The sequence below is a fragment of the Biomphalaria glabrata genome, chromosome 3 (assembly GCF_947242115.1).
Source record: "Biomphalaria glabrata chromosome 3, xgBioGlab47.1, whole genome shotgun sequence".
Lineage (NCBI taxonomy): Eukaryota > Metazoa > Mollusca > Gastropoda > Planorbidae > Biomphalaria > Biomphalaria glabrata.
In genome coordinates, this window is record NC_074713.1 from 24155824 (window position 1) to 24179096 (window position 23273).

The 23273-nt window shown below is 33.1% G+C and overlaps 1 protein-coding gene across 3 annotated transcripts in view; it reads left to right on the forward strand.

The window, feature by feature from the left end:
• Positions 1-298: 298 nt before the first annotated feature.
• Positions 299-23273, forward strand: part of LOC106065316 (ciliary rootlet coiled-coil protein 2-like) — a 44678-nt gene continuing 21703 nt past the window's right edge. The window contains exons 1-9 of one of the 3 annotated variants that reach the window (XM_056024114.1): positions 299-898; positions 3049-3965; positions 6395-6544; positions 9485-9715; positions 12343-12477; positions 13404-13601; positions 16265-16366; positions 19414-19656; positions 22250-22378. In XM_056024114.1, the coding sequence (XP_055880089.1) occupies positions 859-898; positions 3049-3965; positions 6395-6544; positions 9485-9715; positions 12343-12477; positions 13404-13601; positions 16265-16366; positions 19414-19656; positions 22250-22378 (2145 nt within the window). In that variant the 5' untranslated portion in view covers positions 299-858. Of the gene's footprint in view, positions 899-995; positions 1096-3045; positions 3966-6394; positions 6545-9484; positions 9716-12342; positions 12478-13403; positions 13602-16264; positions 16367-19413; positions 19657-22249; positions 22379-23273 lie in introns of those variants that run through there. The other 2 variants (XM_056024115.1, XM_056024117.1) reach the window with 2 other exon arrangements.

A 23273-nucleotide genomic window follows, 5' to 3' on the forward strand; every position in this document is an offset into this window, starting at 1 on the left:
AAGATTTGAGCCTCTTAAGCCCTAATTTTTCATGAAATTCTAAGAGAATGATGGGGGGACAGTGCCCGTCGACCTCCTCATGGTGTCCTCTGGAGTAAGTTCACCCCCTTGCTCTCGGGGTGTTCCAAAATGATGATGATAATGAGGATAATGATGGTGAAAATGTTATGTAAAAGCTGTATTTACTGACTATAGGTATTTTAGAAGACTTGGAGATTAATTAAAAAAAACAACAAAAAAACTAGATCTAGATTTAAGGAAAAAACCCAAGCTTGAGAAGTATTGTCAAACCATAAACAAATATGGCGCAGCCATGACTGAAATCCTGAAATATTAATTTAGAATCTAATGATCTAATCTAGATCTAGATACATTCTAGATATCTAGATAGAGCCTAGTTATCGATCTCTATTTCAAATGTCAAGATGTAGACTCTAGATTGTTTCTGTAGATCTAGAAGATAGATTTAGTCGACTTACTCAAACTTACTGTCACTTAGTCGACTTAGACTTAGACTTAGTTCACTTAGACTTAGACTAAGTTAGAGATCGTTAGCAACTTAGTGACGTTGTTAGACGGTTAGAATATCTTCTTACTGAGACTTAGACGACTTAGTCTTAGAATAGAATATCTAGAAAAGTAGAATCTAGTCTAGATCTAGAATTGAATAGATCTGAACGACTGGAAGTTTAGATAAAGACTAAACTTGTCTTCTTTAGTTTTTTTTTTTTTCTCTTTCTCTTTTTGATTTTTGTAACTTTAGTCTAAAGTTTAGACTTTAGGCTACTTTAGCTAAGTCAGTCCATCTCACTGTGACTGTCTCAGGACTAGGACTGCAGGAGTAGGAGTAAAGCCTAAATGAGTGGAGAGAGAATGAATAATAAAGGCAATAAAGCAGGTATCTAGATCTTCTTCAATAACAAACATTCTAGATCTTCTTCAATAACAAACATTCTAGATCTTCTTCAATAACAAACATTCAACACACATGATCACACATGTATCTAATCATGCAAACATAAAATAAGTCTAAATGTCATTGTAGAAGTCACTATCCCAGTGACCTAGAATCTAGATCTAATTTTAGTAGAATAGGTGTGTTCATATTTTTATTTTTTTTGTGTTCATATTTATGCATAATTTGAAAACATCTTAATGATTTCATGTGAGGGGCTAGATGCCTGGGGATCTTAAAATGTAGTTAATATTAATATAGAATTAAAATCTGAGTTTATTGATGCCAAAATATATAGACTGTCTGAAATAAATTATGGAATCAAATAATGTGTGTCAAATTTGTCTGAATTAAATGAAAACAACGGGATTTAATTAATGTTGATCGCTAATATTTAGCCATAGGGCTCGAAAAACCCTTAGAATAAAAAAATTCAGACTCAATGCACCACAACATATTTTATATTTATAACACAAGTGTTTCCTTAAATAAGGAAATGCTAAATATGTCAAATATTAAAGTCTTTTTGAGCTGATGAGTCATCAGATTTAAAATAACCCCTAAGCCTCCTTCACTACCGGTAGGTAAAAAAAAATTCCACAAGGAAAAAAATTATATGTGTTGGAAGTGAAGAAAAAGGTGCATGCACAGTAAAAATATAGCAGTCCTTTTGTAAATTTTCAAATAAAGAAGTTTTAGTAATAACAATGTTACAAAGATAGTTTGTATGGAAACACAAACTCAAAATTGGCCCCTGAAGTGTTCCACCCTGGCAGGTAAAAAGGCAAGATATCAATATTTTCAGAAAGAACATCAGAATTAAACTCTATCAAAGACAAATGACAGAGAAGAATGGAGAAAGAAGGTTGACAGATGTTGTGTGGTGCCCCAGCGGTCCAGCAGACCAAAGGATAGGTGAAAGTGAATGTGAAGTTAAATGCGAACCTGGCCTAACTGATGTCTTATAATGAATATCTAATTGATCTAATTGTTTTTTAAAGAGTCAATCTCTTATTCAAATCTTCAAAAAAAAAAGAAAAAGAAATTCTTTAGTTAGGTGTTTTATGGTTGCAGTATGGCACTGCAGTTCACACGATAATATGAAAACCTACTTATTAATTGTTGTTTCAAATTATGTCTAACTTATATGCATACTAAATAGATTTTTTTTTTCTTAAAAAAAAGTAAATATTATTTTTGGGTAAATGTAGTAGTTAGTTGGACAGAACTTAACATAACGTAGCAATACAAATGTAAACAAAATATTTTTTTAAACAAAAAGTCCAAAACCTTTTGCATAAATGTGTTATAAATAGGCTAAATAGTCATCTCCCCTACTTAAGATCCTCCCATGTTTGTTACTATTAATAGTGAATAGCTGTAAAAGTGGTGTATTTTTATGAAAAAACTGCTTGCATTTAATAAGTGATTTAAAAAATTAGATTTTTCGCTTTTAGAAAAGAAAAAAGTAGCCGTTGCATCAGAACTTTGAATGGACTAAAACATTTTCACTGACAGACAGACATTTCACACAAAACTAATAGCGTCTTTTCCCCTTTCAGGTGTGCTAAAAAGTGAGCCAATTGAGCCTCTCTAGAAATCAGGCCTACTTGAACTTTGCACTTTACTCTATAAAGCTGCCTTGTCAAACCCCCCTTTTGTATTCCATATCGGACATCTCACCTTTTTTTTTTAAGCAATGCGTCATTATTTTGATGTTATTACAGTAATACTGTGGTGGTACGGTGCAAAATCCATTCTTCTAATATTTAACACATTTAGTTTTGTATTCCTGTGCAAGATCAATTTTCTACTAGGTAATAAAGTACACTGGTATGAAAGCATCCTTTTTGGACCTCATACACATGAATGGGGGTGCTTCTGGTTCTAAGGCTGTTGTATAGCCCCATGATGCATTAGCCAAGCAAGACCTACATATTTGGCTTCAGGATTGAAAGGAGAACATGTATATTACACTTCACTTGCTTTCCATTTAACCTACTCAGAGTTATAGAGTTATTCAATAAGGTTTACCATTTTAGAAAATGCTATAATATCAAACACAATTTGTTTTTCCATGTGACATATTACAGATCTCCACTCAGAAGTGGCCGTCAAGCAAGCAATGACAGAAAAGCTGGAACATCCTTTGTGCACTTTCCTTAACACTTCAATGTTACAGATAAAAGATCTGCTATCAGAAGTGGCCAACAAGCAGGCAATGACAGAAAAGCTGGAACAACCTTTGGGGACTTTCTCTAGAACTTCTACATTACATTTAACAAATCTCCAATCAGAAGTGGCCAACAAGCAGGCAATGACAGAAAAACTGGAACAGCCTCTGGGCACTTTCCCTGGAACTTCCATGTTACATATAACAGATCTCCACTCAGAAGTGGCCAATAAGCAGGCAATGACAGAAAAGCTGGAACAGCCTTTGGGGTCTTTCTCTAGAACATCTACATTACATTTAAGAAATCTCCATTCAGAAGTGACCAACAAGCAGGCAATGACAGAAAAGCTGGAACAGCCTTTGGGGTCTTTCTCTAGAACTTCTACATTACATTTAAGAAATCTCCATTCAGAAGTGACCAACAAGCAGGCAATGACAGAAAAGCTGGAACAACCTTTGGGGTCTTTCTCTAGAACTTCTACATTACATTTAACAAATCTCCAATCAGAAGTGGCCAATAAGCAGGCAATGACAGAAAAACTGGAACAGCCTTTGGGCACTTTCCCTGGAACTTCCATGTTACATATAACAGATCACAAATCTGAAGTGGCCAATAAGCAGGCAATGACAGAAAAGCTGGAACAGCCTTTGGGCACTTTCCCTAGAACTTCCATGTTACAAATAACAGACCTCCAATCTGAATTGGCCAACAAGCAGCAGATTGCACAGAATATAGTACAGCCTCTGATGTTGTGTACATTAAATCAAAAAATGTTTCTTCTTAGATGTGATCAAGGTATGCAGACAGACTTTGCCCCACCACTACCTATACCAAAGGTAAGTACACCATAACTAGAAACTTGTAAATATGGTAAACATTAGATTTGAATATTTCTTTTTGTCTGATGGCATTAATTCATCAGTTATTTTCAAACAAAAACATTGATTCTGCTCTTAGGATGTCATTTGTAAGCCTGGGTATAGGAGGGTCTTATGCACTCTCCCACCTGCCCTGTAGAATTACACTATCAACAAGCAAAATAAACACACAAAAATTTTTTAAACAAAGCTTAAGTGTTGTTGTATCAATTAGTTTGAATCAGTCATATAATTACATTTTTAATATATCTAGACCAATAACAATAAATCTGTGCGATTGTTTTTGTTTAGTGCAATTTCAGCTTTTAGCTTTCTCAATACGCTGTGATCCTATCACTTGTCTGGACCATTTGGAAAGAGGTAGGGTTAGGGTTTGGGGAAATATAGGTGATTTCTTTTTAAATATAATTATTTTAGAAAAATGAGTGACCTGAATTCGAGCCTCTTCAAGCCAATATGGTAGACTACTGTGCCAGAAAGCTGCTTATGAAAATATGTTTTATAGTTATTTAAAACTTTTCTTTCTTCAAACAATAAAGGGGACTAATTAAACTTATACCACCTTATCAGTCAAGTAAAATTTTGTTCTCTTGTTTGAGATAGCAAACAAAATAATTAATTACCAATAGTTAATTAACTAATTGTTAATTTTTTTTTATTGATTCTTTTTTTGGCATATTAAAGAAATAGGTGTGCAAAATTTCAGCTTGATCCAAGATTGGGTGTGGGAGAAATAATATGTACAAACTTTTTAGGTGACCTGACAAAATAGCGCAAGACAAAATAGTGCGGACTTATATATGATGTGTATAAAAGTACCAGATTATTAGTAATTTAATGTCCTGGGCATCATTTTGTTAATGTCTCTATCTTGTTCAATATTAATAGATCTGAAATTATGCCATATTTGCAGAGAACGAGAGTACTTTAAATTTTATATCATTTGTATTTGAATTTGTATGACTATTGAGACAACTATAGGCCTATTGGTCGCCAGAGACGAAACCGCAGAGTGACTCCAAGCTTTCCGCATCATTATGGAATGTTAGAGATCCTGTGCAGGACAATCTACCATGAACAAACAATTCAGTGGAGGGATGGCACCATACATTTCAACTGACTATTGATGGCGGTCATCACCCTATTGTGTACAAGTTAATCTCTCACTTCCTCAGAGAACAGGAGAACACTGAGAACAAGATTCTGAGGTACAATGCTAGAGAACGAAGTAAAGCTGCAAGCAACACAAAGTACCACCAACTTAACAGACGACTTGAAGCGTTATTGCCATTGTACAGAAACAAGCAAGTGATGGAATTTCTACGTGACATTTCCTACAATTTAACTTTGTGAAAGTTTGTGTGTGTGTGTAAATTTGACAAGTATCTTTGCATGTTTTCGAAGTACACTTTTATAATGTAAATAAATGCTATATTTTGAAAGTATTCATTTTACTTTATTATGATTTTTGCTTATTTATGTTTTAAGATATCTAAAGTGTTTCCCGCAAAATGACTGAAAAATTAGGAATACATTAAAACAAACAAAAAAATTCTCTTTATTCATATTTTACGATATCTAAAGTATTTCTTTCAAAATGACTAAAAATATTTTTTTCTGCGCTATTTTGTTTGCACTATTTTGACGGGGTATCACTTTTTACCATACAGAGTTGATATAAGCTTTATAACAAGATGAAAAGTGATATTTATACGTATATATAAATCAAAAGACCAAATTTCTAGCTCACACATCAACAATTCTCTACCACTTTTTTCACATTTAAAATTGATTTTGTGTGTACCATGTCATTCCTTACCATTTGTGTTATTGGACTGAATTCTTTTCATGTTTAATTATGTACTAGTAATCAGCACAGTAGTCAATATTTTTCAAATTAATTTTTTTTGTCTTTCAAGTTTTAACATTTAATACAACTATTTTTGTTTTGTGCAAAATGATATTTCATTATTTGAAAAGCGCTGAACGGCACTCATAGAACTTGATATAAATGAGGTGTTGACGTATATGACTGTTTGTTCTGTATTTTAAATCTTTTGGATGTCCTATTCCTTGTGCTGATTTTCTTCTGCGGGTTTTTGGTCCAGATGACCTATAACTTGAACAGCTCGGAATTGAAACAGCTGACACAGAAAAAAAATATTTAAAATCTGATAAATATCAGCATTATGTTAAGTACATCATTTCATTTATATCAGGATCTCTAATGACTGTGCCATCTTCTGACTTAAGTGGGACACTGTTAGGATAAGTCCTGTGCTTTTTTTCTCACTGGCTTAAAAAAACAATAATTTAATACCTATAATAAAGATGATTTAATTGAAAGACTAAACTAGAATTAACTTTTAATATCATGTATTCTACAGCTACCAATAAAAGACTTAGAGATAAAAAGTTCCAATGAAAAGACCAAGTTGAACAACACAGAGAAAATTGAACGAAAAAGAAGTTCCAACAGAAGGGCCTCATTGAAACAGAGAATCAAATTCAAGCAACTCAATGATGAAAGGGAAAAGGTTTAGTACATTTTACAGATCTAGATTTGGACTTCAATTTTGTTTAAATTGAGTAGTGTCCTTAGCATTCATGGCAACTAGTTCTGAATATTTCAATCACTGTTGATGTATCATATTTTAATGATGACCTTTTGAATAGGGAATCTAAATGCCTCTTGCATTTCCTTGGGAACAAATGTATTTTTCTGAATACCTTGAAAGTCAATTAAATTTATTACCAGCATGAATTTTTAAGAATCTTATATTAATTTCTCAATAGGTGATGTCCAATTTTATTTTCAATACTGTAAAAATAAATAAATAAAATAAAATTTTACATTACCTATTGATAAATTTATATAACATTTCACAGATTCAAGTGGTATCTCCCAAGTGGTCTTATGAGCCTTTTCTTTTTTTTTTTTTTTTTTCTCTTTTTTTTTTCATTCGCTGAAATGCAATTTGGGTTTCCATCTTGGGTTCCATGATAATCTTCTGTTCTAGCAAAAGTTGAGGCATCCTCTCCCATGTGCTATATATCTCTTCTTGGAACAGGATCAGATTTCATGTACAGCATCCAACAAGATAAAGGATGGTATTGAGTCAAGAAGTTTTCACATTTGCCTTTGTTATTTTTATTGTTAGCACATAATCCTAGCGGTGGCTGAGCGGTAAAGCGCTTGGCTTCTGAACTGGGGGTCCTGGGTTCGAATCCTGGTGAAGACTGGGATTTTTAATTTCGGGATCTTTGGGCGCCTCTGAGTCCACCTACCTCTAATGGGTACCTGACAATAGTTTTGGAAAAGTAAAGGCGGTTATTCGCTGTGCTGGACCCATGACACCCTTGTTAACCATAGGCCACAGAAACAGATGCCCTTTCCATCGACTGCTCTATAGATCACAAGGTCTGAAAGGGGAGCTTTACTTTACTTTACATAATCCTAGAAATCCTTTGAAAAAAAGAGGAAATTAGTGACTGAGGCTCTTTCTAGGTGGGTGCGTCACCACTGCTGCCTTATTTGTGAGAAGCATGTTCCTAATAATGGTGACTAATTTTCATTTAAGCACTTAGTATTTTAATGTTGAGTAGTCTACCAACAAATCTTAACTGGAGGTAAATGCCTTTCATTGAGAATGTATGAAATATTGAAAAATTACAAAGAAGGTCAGAACTAGGAGACACCTTTTCCTGAGAATATATATATATATATATATATATATATATATATATATATATATATATATATATATATATATATATATACTAGTCGACTGGTGGCATAGCATACGCCGCTATTTTGCAGGGCCGGTCTTAGGCCACTGCAACCTATGTGACCGAAGGATCCGCACTTTCATGGAACCCGCGCTAATTCAAGGTGCATAAATGATTAAATTAAACCATTTTATAACATAAAACAGATTTCCCGCGCACTCCTGTTGATTTACCAGGAGCTCCTGGAAATCTCTCGAAATTGCAAAATATACAAAAAAGTCCTTAAAATATACGGAAATACATAGAAAAAATTGTCATTTTGGGGTGTCATTCAATATGGAAAACGCCAATCCTATGCGCTATTAATAAAAACGGCATTATGCATTAGCCGTAATTGTGTAATCAGGTGAAAGAAGCTTCACCCGCCTCAAACTAATGAAGAATTATTTGATATCAACAATTCTCAAAGATAGATTGAAACATTTGGTAATTCTTGCTATTGAGCGGGATCTATGTGGGAAACAGAATTATTATGATATACTGTATGAATTTGCTACACACAAGGCTCGTAAAGTAATTCTGTACGTAGTAAAGAATTAATAAAATGCATAGACGAATTTATTTTCAAATACAAACTCTTAAATTTGACTTATTGTCCGCTTCCCTACCCAAACTTGGCCCCGCGAAATCCGTTTCGAATAGGGCCCCACAATGCTTAAGTCCAGCCCTGCTATTTAGTGTTTGTAAAATGTTTTACATGTTTCGGATGTTCCTTCAGAGTTGATGATAGTTTACTTCCTAGTCCAAACCATGGGATGGGAGTGGACAGGGTTTGACAGTCCAGCGCGCAGCCATCCGTAGCGAGCTGGGAAAACGTGTTCTCCCCCCCCCCCCCCCCCCTTCTTGTTTTTTTTTCGTGGGGTGACTATCCGCAGAAATAAGAGAGTGATCTTTCCTTTACTTCTTGTTTGACCTGTTTATGGAAGAAGAGAATTATATATATAGGGTACCCCATCAAAATAGCGCGAACAAAATAGCGCCGACAAAATAGCGCAAAAAAATATATTTTAGTCATTTTGAAAAAAATACTTTAGATACGGTATCGTAAAGTATTTTGTTTTAATGTTATCATAATTTTTCAGTCATTTTGCAGGAAAAAATTGAGATATCTTAAAACATAAATAAGCTAATATCATAATCAAGTAAAATGAATAATTTCAAAATATAGAAGTTATTTACATTATAAAAGTGTACTTCGAAAACACGCAAAGATACTTGTCAAATTAACACACACACACAATTACTTTCACAAAGTTAAAGTGTAGGAAATGTCACGTAGAAATTCCATCACTGGCTTGATTCCATTCATTGGCAATATAGTTATGCATTTTAATCAAAGGTGAAAAAGGGGATTGATATTAAATTTAAAGAACTCTCGTTCTCTGCAAATATGGCATAATTTCAGATCTATTAATATTGAAAAGATAGAGACATCACATATAAGTCCACGCTATTTTGTCTTGCGCTATTTTGTCTGGAAATTTCGCGCTATTTTGTCCGCGCTATTTTGACGGGTCACCATATATATAGATACTTGTGCTTATTTAAATAAAAAAAAGTTATTTGAAAACATATTCAAAATGTAGTGGATTGTTTTTTATTGTTTGTATAAATTGATATTATATTTCAGCTCACAGTTCACAGAATAACCCCAAAAGCTCATTACTAGTATTTTGATTTACATACAGGAGTTGAATGATCTCATAAAGCACAATGATTTTCTGAAAGAAATGATAGTTTCTCAAACTCATGACAAAGAGACTCTGATCAAGATGCTGTTTGATAAAGGACTTACTAAGCAAGACATAGCACAAGCTCTTGAAGGATTCCAGATTGAAATGCCAGAGCAAATGATTTTGCTTAGTAGTTGCAATGAAGGGGAAGAATATGTCCAGGAAGAGTTCATATCACAGCCAAGGGTGAGTACATTATGGATAGGGATTCAATGTTGTACATGTCCAACATGAAATGTAAGCATTCTTTACTGTATGTTAATGTCATTCCCTCATCATTTAACATTTTCGTCATTGTATCATGGGAGTTTATGTGTGTATGTATGAATGGGGAACATCTGCTGTCTCTTGTCAAACTTTTCAGCATATTATTTTAATAGGGTCAATATTTCAAGATATATTGCAGCATAATATATATATATAAATTGGGTTGCACTGCTTAGGACCTTTTGATATCCCTGTGGAACTGGATAGGGCTGAATGGTAAAATTTGAAATCCAGCTGGAGCTGGATACCATCACTATGTTTCATGTTAAAATCTTGTGTTGCTAAACATTTTTCTAAACTTTTAAATAAAATAACTATGTTAATATTATTTTTCTCAACCATGGGATAAGGTTTCCATATTGGTTCCTAACACCTTTGCCAACTGAATGCTTTCAGCATTATTCCTTTTAATATCCCACAATTTGGCTTTGTTTAGGACCTCTTTGATCCCTGGTTGGTGAGTGTGAGGCTAGACAAAGTCCCAAGTGCTAAAATATTATGTGAGTGTTACAATTTTCAGGATGTAATAGAAAAAAAGCCAAAACGTATTATACAGCTTATCAAATATTTTGTTTATTATGAACTGAAAAGCAAGAATAGCCAGAGAGCGTAATTAAGACTATTTGTCTTTTTCATGTTTTGTTCTTTTGGGGAGAGCTGTGTATTGTCTCCACAATCCAAAGGTATATGAAGATTCGCAATTGCCATTAAATCTATTGCAACTCACTACTAGGATATATTGAAGTAACATGGCACTGAATATATTTTTCTTTAGTTAAATGCTTTCTAACTTAGTTCAAGAAAATAAATAATTAAAAGTATCACTCACTTGTGTAATAATAACTTTAATAGAATATTATTGTTGAAATAATAGTCCAATACATAAAACTTGTAACAATGGCTACTAGAAACAATTATCAACAACTAACGAGTTTGACCAATGACTAACTAACAATGATAATGAGCTACTCACTTCTTATATCGTATCAGATATCGAACTTTCAGGATTGTTTTTGTCATTGATAATAAGTTCTATCAGCTTCCTATAATTCCACCCGACCCTAGGTCATGTTTAATCAAATCCCAATTATCTTATTTTAAAATCTGGACATCTCTGGCTCTGGCCGAAAACAAAAAGGTGCTATCCAATAAACTAGATTTACTAGAAATGTTGGTGCCATTTGACAAATCTTGATAAAACTAAGCATTAATTTTTCTTGGATACTAATGGTAAAGGTCACATTATGGACTTAGTGAGTCAGAACTTGAAGAGTTTGACAAGTTCACATATGATATAGGCCACATCATAACAAATGATGGGGATGTCTACCCTGACATAGTGTACCAAATAGAAAAAGCAAGGAGCATTTTTCTTAAGGTTGTGGCCTATTTGGACATGCCAAGCTATTGGACTTGAGACAAAAATTAATACAATCATCATGCCAACAGCACGTATGCATGTGAGACTTGGAAGTCATATGCCAAAATTGAGAAAATAGTAAAGTGGCTCAACAAAAATGACGTATTTTAGAAATCACTTATAGAGATAGTGTGTCAAACAAGGAAACCCTATGCCGAACTGGAAATTGACCACTTAATAAGGTTGTGACAGAGCATCGCATGAGCTTTGCGGGACATAATAATTAATTACCAGTAATTAATTTACTAATTGGTTAATTTTTCTAATTGATTCATGTCTTGTCTATGCCAATGAATAATTGTTCTAAGTTTCAACTTCATCCAAGAATGGGTGTGGGAGAAATAACGTACACATTTTTTACCAGAGTGAGTTGCAATAAGCTTTGTAAAAAAAGAAAAATTGCCAAACTCAATGAACACAATAGATTTTTTTTTTTTTTGCATAGTGGTCTAGTTTGACATGACCAAAAGGTCACATTCACATACATGCATCGCAGAGCAGTCATACAACTCAATCGCTATCTTTTGTATCACCATGGCTAAAAACAAAAAAGTTTTTCATTCAATTTAATTGTATTACCTTTAAGAATTGCTATTTGTATAGACATCTACATTTATTTCCCCTGTTTATGTGTGCAAGCTAATGTAATGCAATGCCAATTTGACAAAGCCTAAAAGGTTTTTGAGGCTTTTCAACATACTGACAAAAAATGTTAGGTATAGAAGTATGGCATGAATAATCTTGTGCATTCTACATCTACATAAAATAAACATAACAATTTATTTTTCATTAATACTTTACATTCACCCATTTGCTTTACTTATAACATTATTATTTTGTTTCTAATGTTATGCACTGATATGCAAATTAAGACCTGATCAGAGTTTGTAATATCGGCTAGTATATCTGTCCATATATTCAAGCTGTGTTGATAACTGTAATACAGGCTACAATAGACTATATATTTTATATATATTGTTAGAGAAAATGAAGTGTTTAATAAAAAAAAAATCCTTTTTCATTCTATTGATTTAATGTTCATTTAATAAATGACTGCTTTAAGCCATTATTACACACATTTGTGTTGTAGATTAAATTTAATTAATTTTTTCCCCTTTTCATGTAGTTGGAAACCCTAACACCATGTCCTCGTCCATTAACAAAAGAGGAAAAAATTGAAGAAAAGAAGAGACGGAACAGGGTGGCTGATAGAGCAAGATACAGAAGGAAACGTATGCAACACCCTAAGAATAGTGAAAAGGTTTGATGTTTTTCTATCACTAATAAACAGAGGAAGAGTGTTTCTTCCAGCTCTTTGATGGAAGAAGGCTTAGAAGAGAATAACTGAACTATACGATGTCTTGTACATCTTGGTGTATGGCTCTCACTATTTTCTTATTTTTCTTAACCCCCAGATCTATAAATTCAATGCCATGAGCAAGCATTTCCACAGCTGTACTGAGTTGCTATTGATTGTGAATAACCGGAAGAAAAGGAGAGTTGATTGGAGATAAACAATTTTTATCTGATCCTTTTCTGACTTAACACAAAACCTCTAATGATTGTACCATCTTTAGGATGTCAAAAGGGCACACTTGCTAGGACTCATCCAGATCTTTATACTCAAACCCTTTTACATTAAGTTAATGGTTGCTGTCACAGAATAAAACTTGTCAAATCTGCCATTTTTTTCTAGAAATCAATGTTCAGAAGCTTTTGGTAGAGCTAAAAATAAAAATAGTCATAAAACCCCCATGGAGTTAAAATAAAACTTAAATTATGTGGCAGTAAGCAACAGCTTAATTCTGAAACCTATTCTGAGATGTCGGTGTATAAAAGGTGCAAAATCAAAAACTCATTACCCATTATTAATTGTGATTCATTTTGATACTATCACTGTGGATCCATAATTCATACAGATTTATATTCTGTCTCAATGCTTGAGCTATTGTGCTTGCTTATTCATAATTGATTCCAATTTGTGTTATTGAAGTATAAAATTTTATAAAGTAGATTTGTAAATAATTTTCACTATTTCAAGAATCTCTGACTAAGCTTAAATATTGTCATCAAACATATATCTGGAAATATTGATTTGTATTCAATTTGCAATACCAGTGTCACAGGTGATTTTTATACATTTTCTCAAACATTTTGTAGATAAATTTATTTTTTCCTTTTATATAGTTAGAAACCCCGTCAACATGTTCTCCACTATTAACAGAAGAAGAAATATATGAACAAAGTAAGAGATTGAACAGGGAGGCAGCGACAAAAACAAAACAATTAACAGAAGAAGAAAAAATTGAAAGAAGGAAGAAGTGGAACAGGGCAGCCTCCACAAGATACAAAAAGAAAAAAGAATATCTTCTTAAAAGAGTAAAGGTTGGTTGTATTAAATGCTGATTTAGACACAAGTAAAAGAAAAATATAGGCTAGTTGCAACAAACTAATAAATGCTTGGCATCTTTTTGTTTTAATTTTCTAACACTTGACAACTATTGAACCGAGAAAAGATTCTGAATTAAGGACATTGCAGTGAGACTCATGAAGAAAATAAAACTTCAGCAATATGAGGACTGAAATTTTTAGATTAAGAGCCTTATTCTGATAAGTACTCAATAATTTTAATCTAGAAAGAAAGAGAGATTTCATGGTGTAAATGTCAAAGTATAATATTTTGGCGCAGACGTTCTGGCACCATGGTCGTTTTTGGCAGGAGATGTTTTGATCACATTGTGTATATTCTTATGATAATTTTTTTTAAAGAAGAATGATACATATCCATGATTTGTATCTGTGTTTGTGTCTAACCTATTATTCATGCATAGAACAAGAGATATTTGTATCCATTATTTTGGTCTTTTATTTTGTTTTGTAATTATTTTTAAATCACATTGTAACGCAAGTGTGGGTTTTAATATTGCCCAAATCAAAAGAAAATGATGGAAAAAATGTATGTAATTTTTTAAGTGGAAATGATAATGAATTATTTAATATATAGTAGCTTCACCAAAAAAAAGGAGAGATGTCATCCTGTGTACACCTTATGTACAACTTATGGGGCTGGGGGAAACCTATTAATATCATGGTCCCAGGTAGTAAGGATTAAAATACCCAAACGAACCTCCCACAGGATGGCAGGAGATTGCAGCGGGAAGGGTTTGAACCTGGGACTTTCAAGACCACATATCACGAGCAAATACCACACGACCAGGCAGCCATCCATAGTTAACACTATGCTCATTAATAAATGTGATATATTATATATTACGTGTGTGTTTGGCATACGGTGGCTTGTGCATGTTTGTTTTTAAGTGGAACATTTTTATTTTCAAAAATAATTGTTTAAGTAATTATGCTAATTTACAAACAAAAAACAAGTAAAACAATGAGAGGAAAAAAAATCAATGAGATTTTTCATTTACACAAAAAATTAAAAATTGTTTCTTCACTAACATTAATTTAGGGTATATCTAGCTCTATATTTAAAATATGTTCTGTGAGGTCTAGTCTTCAGTTGTTAGTCTTTATCTGTTCCAAGAAGAAATCTGTCATCCAAATCATCCTTACCCAAAATAATTTTATCAATTAAAATCTATCTTTTAAAAGTTTCTTAGCTTTTACTGACATTTAATTTCAATACTTTTTAAAAAATGTCTTTAGGAAATAGAAATCAATGGATGTAATCTAATGTGCTTGGCAGAACTCAGATATAGTTTAGGGGGGAGAAGGAAGCATGTTATTACCATGGTCTCAGATATGAATCTGACATTATATTTCATGAAATAATTAAAACCTTTATCAAAAAAACAATTAGGTGGATGGGAGTTGAATTCATACTATACATACAAGTTGGAGAGACTCACCCAGAGCTAAGATGCCTGGAGGAAGCTGGTTGGTTGCCTATGCCCCAGAAGGGACCACAGGCAGAGACGAGATGAGATGATATACATACAATAATATAGTTTAGTGTAATAAAATTTATTATAAAAGCTGCATGTTTTTTAAAATATAGTCAGAATATCTCACCAAAACGTACCATGCGCCAAAACGGCTCACAACAAAACCTCTTGCGCCAAAATGGCTGAACCAAAATGGTAGTGCCAAAACATCAAGTACTTCCTAAATCTAGATAAAAATATTCTGATTGGCTATAGAATAGAAATTTAAATTAGAGCTTCCAAGGTGTTGAAAGGATTTTCACATATCATGTAAGCTACATTAAAATCTAAAGGATTTGTCATGGTGAAATTCAATTTTGGATGAAACTGTATTGATATCTGCAAACACACCTTACATTTGACTTTATTTATTTAATAATTAAATATATTTAGAGAGAAAGAGAAAGATTTAAAATACAGTTTTAATCTATGATAAAGTCTGATCTCTAAGCATTTAAAATAATTTTAAACTTAAATTTTTTTTTTGTATTGTAATAACTTAATGGAGGCAACTCAACGAGATATAGATGTTTATTTACATGGAGACAAGACAAACACATAGGACATTTGCCTTGAGCACAGCATCTCCATATCGGTCCTAGACTTGGGCAGAAATCGTTCTCTCTTTTCTAATGTCAACAACCTTCCTAGTCTAATCACTAATAGTGCACACCTTCTGCACTGTCTTGGATGGTGGTGTGCATGGCGGGGTTATAACAGTATTTTACTTCCGCCTGCCCCCCTCTCATAGAAGTTTGTATTATTAGTGTTCAAAAAAGATTTGTATTTTCCTAAAAAGATCAAATGATGTTGATGTTAGCATATACTATTTATGTAATAAATGGCTTCTTTAACGTTTTTAAAATGTTTGACGTGTTTCGGATGTTTCTTCAGATTTGAAGATAATGACATCCTAGCCCAAACCTCCAGCAGGATGACGGGGGAGGGCAGCAGAGTTTGAACCCAGGACTACTTAGACCACTGAATGACAGTCCAGAGCACATACCACACTACCAGGCAGCCATTCAATAATTCATAATCCTTAATATGTGTAATACGCTCATTTTTGTACATAGAAATATAATGCTTTTTTTTTTTATATAGCTTAGAGCCCGAAAAACTGCTGCACAAAGGAAGAGTCTGAATATGGAGATTGTGGTAAAACTCAGAAGGAAAATACTGCTACAAGATGCTAAACGCCAAAAGGTTGATCATTTTAAATACAAATCTAGAGTTAGAGCACTCAAACAAATGTAGTCTAGTGACCAATGTAAGCATGGCATCTTTTTCGGAGTTTTTTTTATCACTAATGATTGTCTGATATTTAAATGATGAACATTTCAATAAGAAAACTTTTTTTATTTGAAACTAGTTTGCAATGGAGAGGGATTAAAAGAGTTTCTCAGAGATTTTCAATTGCAAGCTTTTTGGTGTATCAGGTGTACAGAATAATAGGATTGTTGATATGTTTTTTTAAAAGGTTTATGCATGGAACTATACTAAAGGAACGCCGACTTCGAGTTTTTTTTACAAAGCCGTATAGAAAACAGTTTCTTTGGGCATGTTCTCACACATCCTGCAATGCCTACAAAATAAAATGATGGAGACAAAGAAGGATTTTACACCTCGAACACGCGCGATTTACCCATGTTGATTTGAAAATTATTTTTTTTGCTTTTTATAAACAGATCGATAAAAACTTTATCCATTTTCAGACCAGCTGTTATGGTAGATATAATTTATTAGACTAATATAATTTATTAGACTAAGAGATTATCACAAAAGATTTTATTTTTTATGTCCCTTCACGTCAAATTCACTCTAAGTATATGCTTCTGTTTTGAAGTTGCCATTCGTTTAGTAAATTTCATGTTAGGTATATTCTACTAGATCTGGGTAATTTTTTTAAGCGCTACTTATACATGTAGGCCTACTTATATACATTTTAAAATAAAAAATGAAATCCATAGAGAATGTCATTCCTATCTCTCATTAGTTTAATTCATATTTGCATAAGAACAGTCACTAGTAATTACTACAAAATGTAGGTCTACATTCTACATATAGACCTAATGTAAATGAAGATAACAAACGTGCGATTGATAGAAAGGACCCCGTTTATAAAAAGTAAATTTTTATTTATCTATAATCTACATATATAGTTTTAAGAGATTGTTTTAAATGCTAGATTATGTAAAAAAAAAAAAAAGGGTAAGCTTATTAGGTCTATTGATAATAGACTTATTCGCAGACGCTATATTTAGAGACTTAGAACTAGATCTAATGGTGCTATTATATTTTTAGCAATGTTTATAAAAATCGAGCTTAACTATCTATATCTTTACTATATTAGAAATGGACATTTTAATTCTAGACAATATTTAAAAATAATCAAATGAAATCATCGCGTAAGGTGTAAGTCTACCTAATTAATGTACCGATAGCCTATCAGATCTAGTATGCTTTTTGGCAGACAATATTTATGAGCCTAGAATAGATCTAATATATGATGCTACTTAAAACCATGTTAATAAAGTACTATAAATCTGAGTAAATTTAAAACTAGAAAATAGATCTAGGCATTTTCCTTAACGGAACTAGCTCTACAGTGTTTACAAACAAAGTAAAATGCTGTAATCTAAAGTAGAACTAGATCTAGAGCTATATCTAGAAAATAGAATCTATTTCTAGTGAATTATAGTGCTTTGGGCATGTTCTCACACATCCTGCTATGCCTACAAAATAAATAATTAAATGGTTGGACATAGTACTTGTCTATAAGTTTTTCTAATCTAAATCTCTTATCAGTTTCATTATTGCTAAGTTTATATAATACAACAGTGTAGAATAGGCATCTAGATTGATTGTCAACACTGTAGATCAATATTTGATAACAAAAATGCCTAAATCTATATTCGAGTTTTAAATATACCCAGATTGCCAGATTTTATGCATTATTATTTACAACTAGCTATTTTACTGACTTTTTTTTTTTATTCGGGTTTTGAATTATGTTTTGTTTTCTTATATTTATGGCTAGTTTCTTGATTTCTTCAAGATTGGAACAGAATCTTTTTTTTTGTTTTATTTGTTATAAATACGTTTTTTTTTTGGTTTTGTTTTTTTTTTTTTTTTTTTTACCGTACTAGATCTAGAAAATACGTGGGCAAGGGGGTGTGTGTGCTTATGTACTTTTAAACATAATTAATGAACAAAATAGATTATACACATAGATCTACTTGAAATATACCTTAATAGTTTTAATAAAATAATTTTTTTTCAAATATATACCTAAGTGGGCCTCTATTAGTAATTTGAAAGTTGTTGTTTTTTTCTAAACACAATCTAAAATAAAGACTTACAACTACAGTGATGTATAGTTCTAAAAATGTTTTTAAAACGCCCATTTGAAGGTAAATTTGGTTAAATAATCAAATGGATAGACTATATTCTGTACGTTCACTTCTATAACTAAAAAGTGAATTTTTGAAGATTAGAGTGAATAGATCTAGCCTTGGCCAATCAAAAAGATGCAAACGATGTGCAATTTTCTAATCTAGAGAAAGGTGCCATAATTGTTGCATTATATACTGTAGTTTATTAATGGCTAACATGTTCAATAATACGTCTTTAATATTTTGTTTTGAATGTAAATCTGGTTTAATAATCAAATGGATAGACTATATTTTATACGATCACTTCTCAAACTAAAAAGTTATCTTTTTGAAGATTAGAGTGAATAGATCTAGCCTTGGCCTATGAAAAAGATGCGAAGGATGTGCTATTTTATAATCTAGGGAAAGGGGCCATAATTGTTGTAAAAAACAGGAACAGAATTTATGTAAATAAGTGCTTAAAGTGGAAGGAATTTGTACCTTTGAAAGTCAGCTTTACAAAAACATGATGGGTCAAAATTGTAAGTAAAAAAATTGACTTTGGTAAATTTAACTGCTGTGATTCTGATAATGAAAATGATTTAGTTGTTCTATGTATCCAGCAAGCAATGACAGGTTAAATTTGTGTATTTTATTGTAAACTGCAAGAGAGCAAATTATTGGTGATTGAGTCATCAGTCAATCAATCAGCTAGGACCAAGATTCTTATACTGTAAGATTAGTGACTGAGCAAATGTAAGGATGTGCTAGTGGGTATAAAACACTGAACATTTTCATTACTGGATTTTTAAAAATTGTTTTAAAAAATTCAACCCACAGTGTTCTCATTAATAGCTTAGTATTTTCATTTACATGCAGGAGTTGAAAAATCTCATCGAACTCAATGAGTTTCTGAAAGAAGAGATAACATTACATAATAATGACAAAGAAGCTCTGATGATAGCATTGCTTGGTATAGGACTTACTGACATAGAAATAGAGCAAGCTCTTCAAGCTGCGCATTCTCAGTTTGTATCGCCTTTGATAATTGACACTTTAAAGCAAAAGATATTGCTAATAAAGGACAATCCAGCAGAAGTGACCTCAAATCCTGAGCCACCGGTGAGTACATCAAAACTAGCAACTAAATTTAGTTAATGCCAAACATTTGTTTTGAGTATCGTTTATTTTTTAACAAGTCTTCATTCTTAGAGATATATCATTGGAGCTATTTTAAGTGTGCTCTCTCCCTCCTGCTATATAGAATGTATCAACTCTAGTCTTGGTGTCTGGTCAAAAGTTTGAACATGTTATTTTCTCACACCCAATCTCGGATCAAGTTAAAATTGTGCAGTTATTTCTTGTTTCTGAAAAAACAAGAATCTATTTAAAAAAAAAAAAAGAAAATTAACTGTAGGTAATACATTGTTTTTTGTTTGGTATTGAAAAAGGGAAAGAAATTGTACTTGACAAATGTGGCTGTATAAGTTGAATTGGTCTTCTTAAGGAGGCACAGGCTTGAGCCCTAAGTGAACTGCAAGTTTTATTATTATTTTTTATGCATTTAAAAAGTGATCACTGTAACATTCATTCAGATTTTTTCTTCTCCCTCGCCCCAATCATTTTCCCTAAGTATTTTTGTTTTTCTTGTTATAATTGTAAAATATATAAGCATTTTCAAAACTGTCCTGAGTTGCTGTTGAGTGTGATTTTAACCCAGCTCATTAATAACTGGAAGAAAAGGAGAGTTGTTTGGAGATATCACAGAAATAAACAATTTTTATCTGATCAATTTCTGACTTAATATTCAACCCATCATTCTGTTAGCATCTTATGATCTCTAGTAATTGTGCCGTCTTATTGACATCCAGAACTTTTATTCTGAAATCCTTACCCAATCCTTTAATTTGTTATCAAAGTCAACCCATAACTGGATATTTTGAAAGAGATTCAGCCATTTCTCTGTCTCTTAAATCTTCTAGCAATTTTGCCTTGCAGTATTTAACCTTGCTCTAGGGCAGTGGTCGCCAAACTTGTCATCCAAAAGAGCCATATTTTTTAAATTACAGAATTGAAGCTGATGGAAAGACCCATTTTTTTTTAAACTTAAGCTTTGATTTAGTTGATAAAATTTTATGGAAATAATAAAAGTACAATCTCGAGCTTAACTTTGCTAAATATCTCTTAGTTTAAGTAATGGTATATCAAATATATATCTTTAGAAAGATAATATTTATTGCAAAAATAGAACAATTTCAATAATATAAAAGTGTCCTTGAAAAAGAACTACAAATGATGGCCTTGCATTTCCTTGGATGTCAGGTTTGTAGCCTATGTTTTTGTTTGTAATTTTAGCCACAATTCAAAATTGTCTACAATAAGCCAATTTCTTAATTTACTCTTGTCACGTTTATTGTTCGTATGTAGGCCCAAATAAGGAAAGAACAGCAAACTACTTTTATTTTTCTGGTGAGAATACAAGACAGGAATACTATTCCAGGTGTTAAAAATGAACAAATCTTCACTGTTCAAACCAGTTGTTCTGTAACCTTCATTCACATTTAGTTTTCTCTGGCATGAACAAGTTTGAATTTCAAATTCCACAATTCTATATTTTTATAATTCAGCAACTCCTTTCAAAGCTGTCAATATCAATATATTCAGAATTTTTTCTTTTAACAAAGTGATTGGATCTCCTTAGAAAAGATATCACATTGAATTGTGATGTTCTGATATAGCAAATGTCAATGTAAGAATTATTTTCTCAATATTTCACTACCTATGAAAAAGAATTAGTGTTTTTCTTTTCATGATTAATACAATGGTTGGTTATTATCTCATGATTAATTTTGTTCTTTCAACATAGCGACAAATGATTTCTTGGTTTGTCTTTTGAAATCAAGACTATTTTTATAGTGGAATTTGATGTTTTTTGAAGCTTTCAGTTACAACTTTTGCTATTTCTACACCACACATTAGTCGATTGAGTGGCAGTAATCCCAAAGTTCCTCTTTAGTGGTGATAACAGCAAATGCAAGAATCACATCCTCCCCCCTCACCGTCATCACCCCAGTTGCCTGACAAATTGAATAATGGTAAAACAATAATTTAAAAAAACAACAACACATATACTTATGCTGCTTGGTTTTGTTGAATTGAAGCCCTCCAAAAAGTATTTTGACCCACAGCAATTTAGCATAGATAATTATACACATATTTGAGTGACAATTCATGCTTTTCTTGCTTTCTAAAAATGTGCTTCTTTTCAGCAGGCTTGCATTTCAAAAACAAATTTACTGCTACTAAATAATATTATAATATAATAATATTAAACATTTGTAGCTTGAGAGCAATTTGAGATCACTGCTCTAGGGTGAGCTCTTTCTTGTAGTGTGACAAAGCTTTTATCTAGTTTTTAGTAGCAGTTTTCATTCATTACCTTTTTTGTGTCTTGTATAAATCATGTCCCTGGGACGTCATAATGCATTACAATTTCTATTCTGTTTCTATGCTTGAAGTTTTGTGTTGGCTTATTCAGTACATTTCTTCACTTTTTCTACTATTTCCTCTTCCATGCCCTCAGACACACACACAACTTTCTGATAGAAGATTGAATATGTTTGCAGAAAATATTGATTCAATAAGTAGGGGCTTTTTATATATCACATTTGTGTAGATGAAATGTAAAGGCCCTTTTTTTTCCTTTTTCATATAGCTAGTAACCCCGCCATCATGTGTTCATCAATCAGCAGAAGAAACAATTGAACGAAGGAAGAGATTGAACAGAGTGCACATAGCTAGACACTTGAGGAAACAAAGACTACAACGTAGGAAAAATGAAAAGGTTGGTCCTGTTACATACACCGTCCCGAGACATGTCGTTTAACTGCGCTCCTCTTTCCTTAGCACTTTTGGAGCTCAAAAGTGCCCTACTTCTTTCTATTGTTACGAATCTCACTATCCAGGCTCTCTGCAAACTGCACCATACACCACCAACTTAAAGAACTTGACAAGTCAGGGCTCCAAAATAACGTAAAGGTTTAATGTCCATAAATAACAGCCAATACTGTACAATTGGCAGCACGTAGAACAGTACAAATAGCTCTGCGATAACAAATATCTCTCCGATAACACCGTTCCGCCGTATCAAGTCTTGCACTGGCCTCTCCGTCTCGTTCCGGGCTTGCACTGGGTTCAACAGTTTGGGACTGACTTCACACACTTGGGCTCGTTGTGTCGGACTCGATCACAGACCAAGATCAAGACGCCGTTAGTCTCAACTGTACTTGACAGTACTCCACACTGAACCGTCGTAATGCTCCGTACAGAACCACACCGTTGAACTGTGCTGTAGTCGACCGTGTTCTGAACTCCTGTCGTGAACCTCCTTTCTGAACCTTGCTGTATTGAGCCCCTTTTCTCGACCGTCTTGACTGCGACACCTCCGCTCTTTATATAGGGTCCCTACTGGCCTTCTCGAACCGGACAGAACGCCGCTCGACGTTTCTAGGTGGTCCGATGACTACAACTCTCGTGACGCTCATAAGCTCTGTTCACGACGGCGATCCTTCCCGTACCGTCCTGTTGATACTCGACTCGGTTGACCGTCGTAGCTCGTCACGGTTGACCGCTCGTCTAGCGCTGGCCTGGGGCGATTTGCGTCGGCTGACTACACTCACACCACTACCCCCATCTGTGCCACCACCAGGTTTATAACACTGCCCCCTCCTTAGATCTGT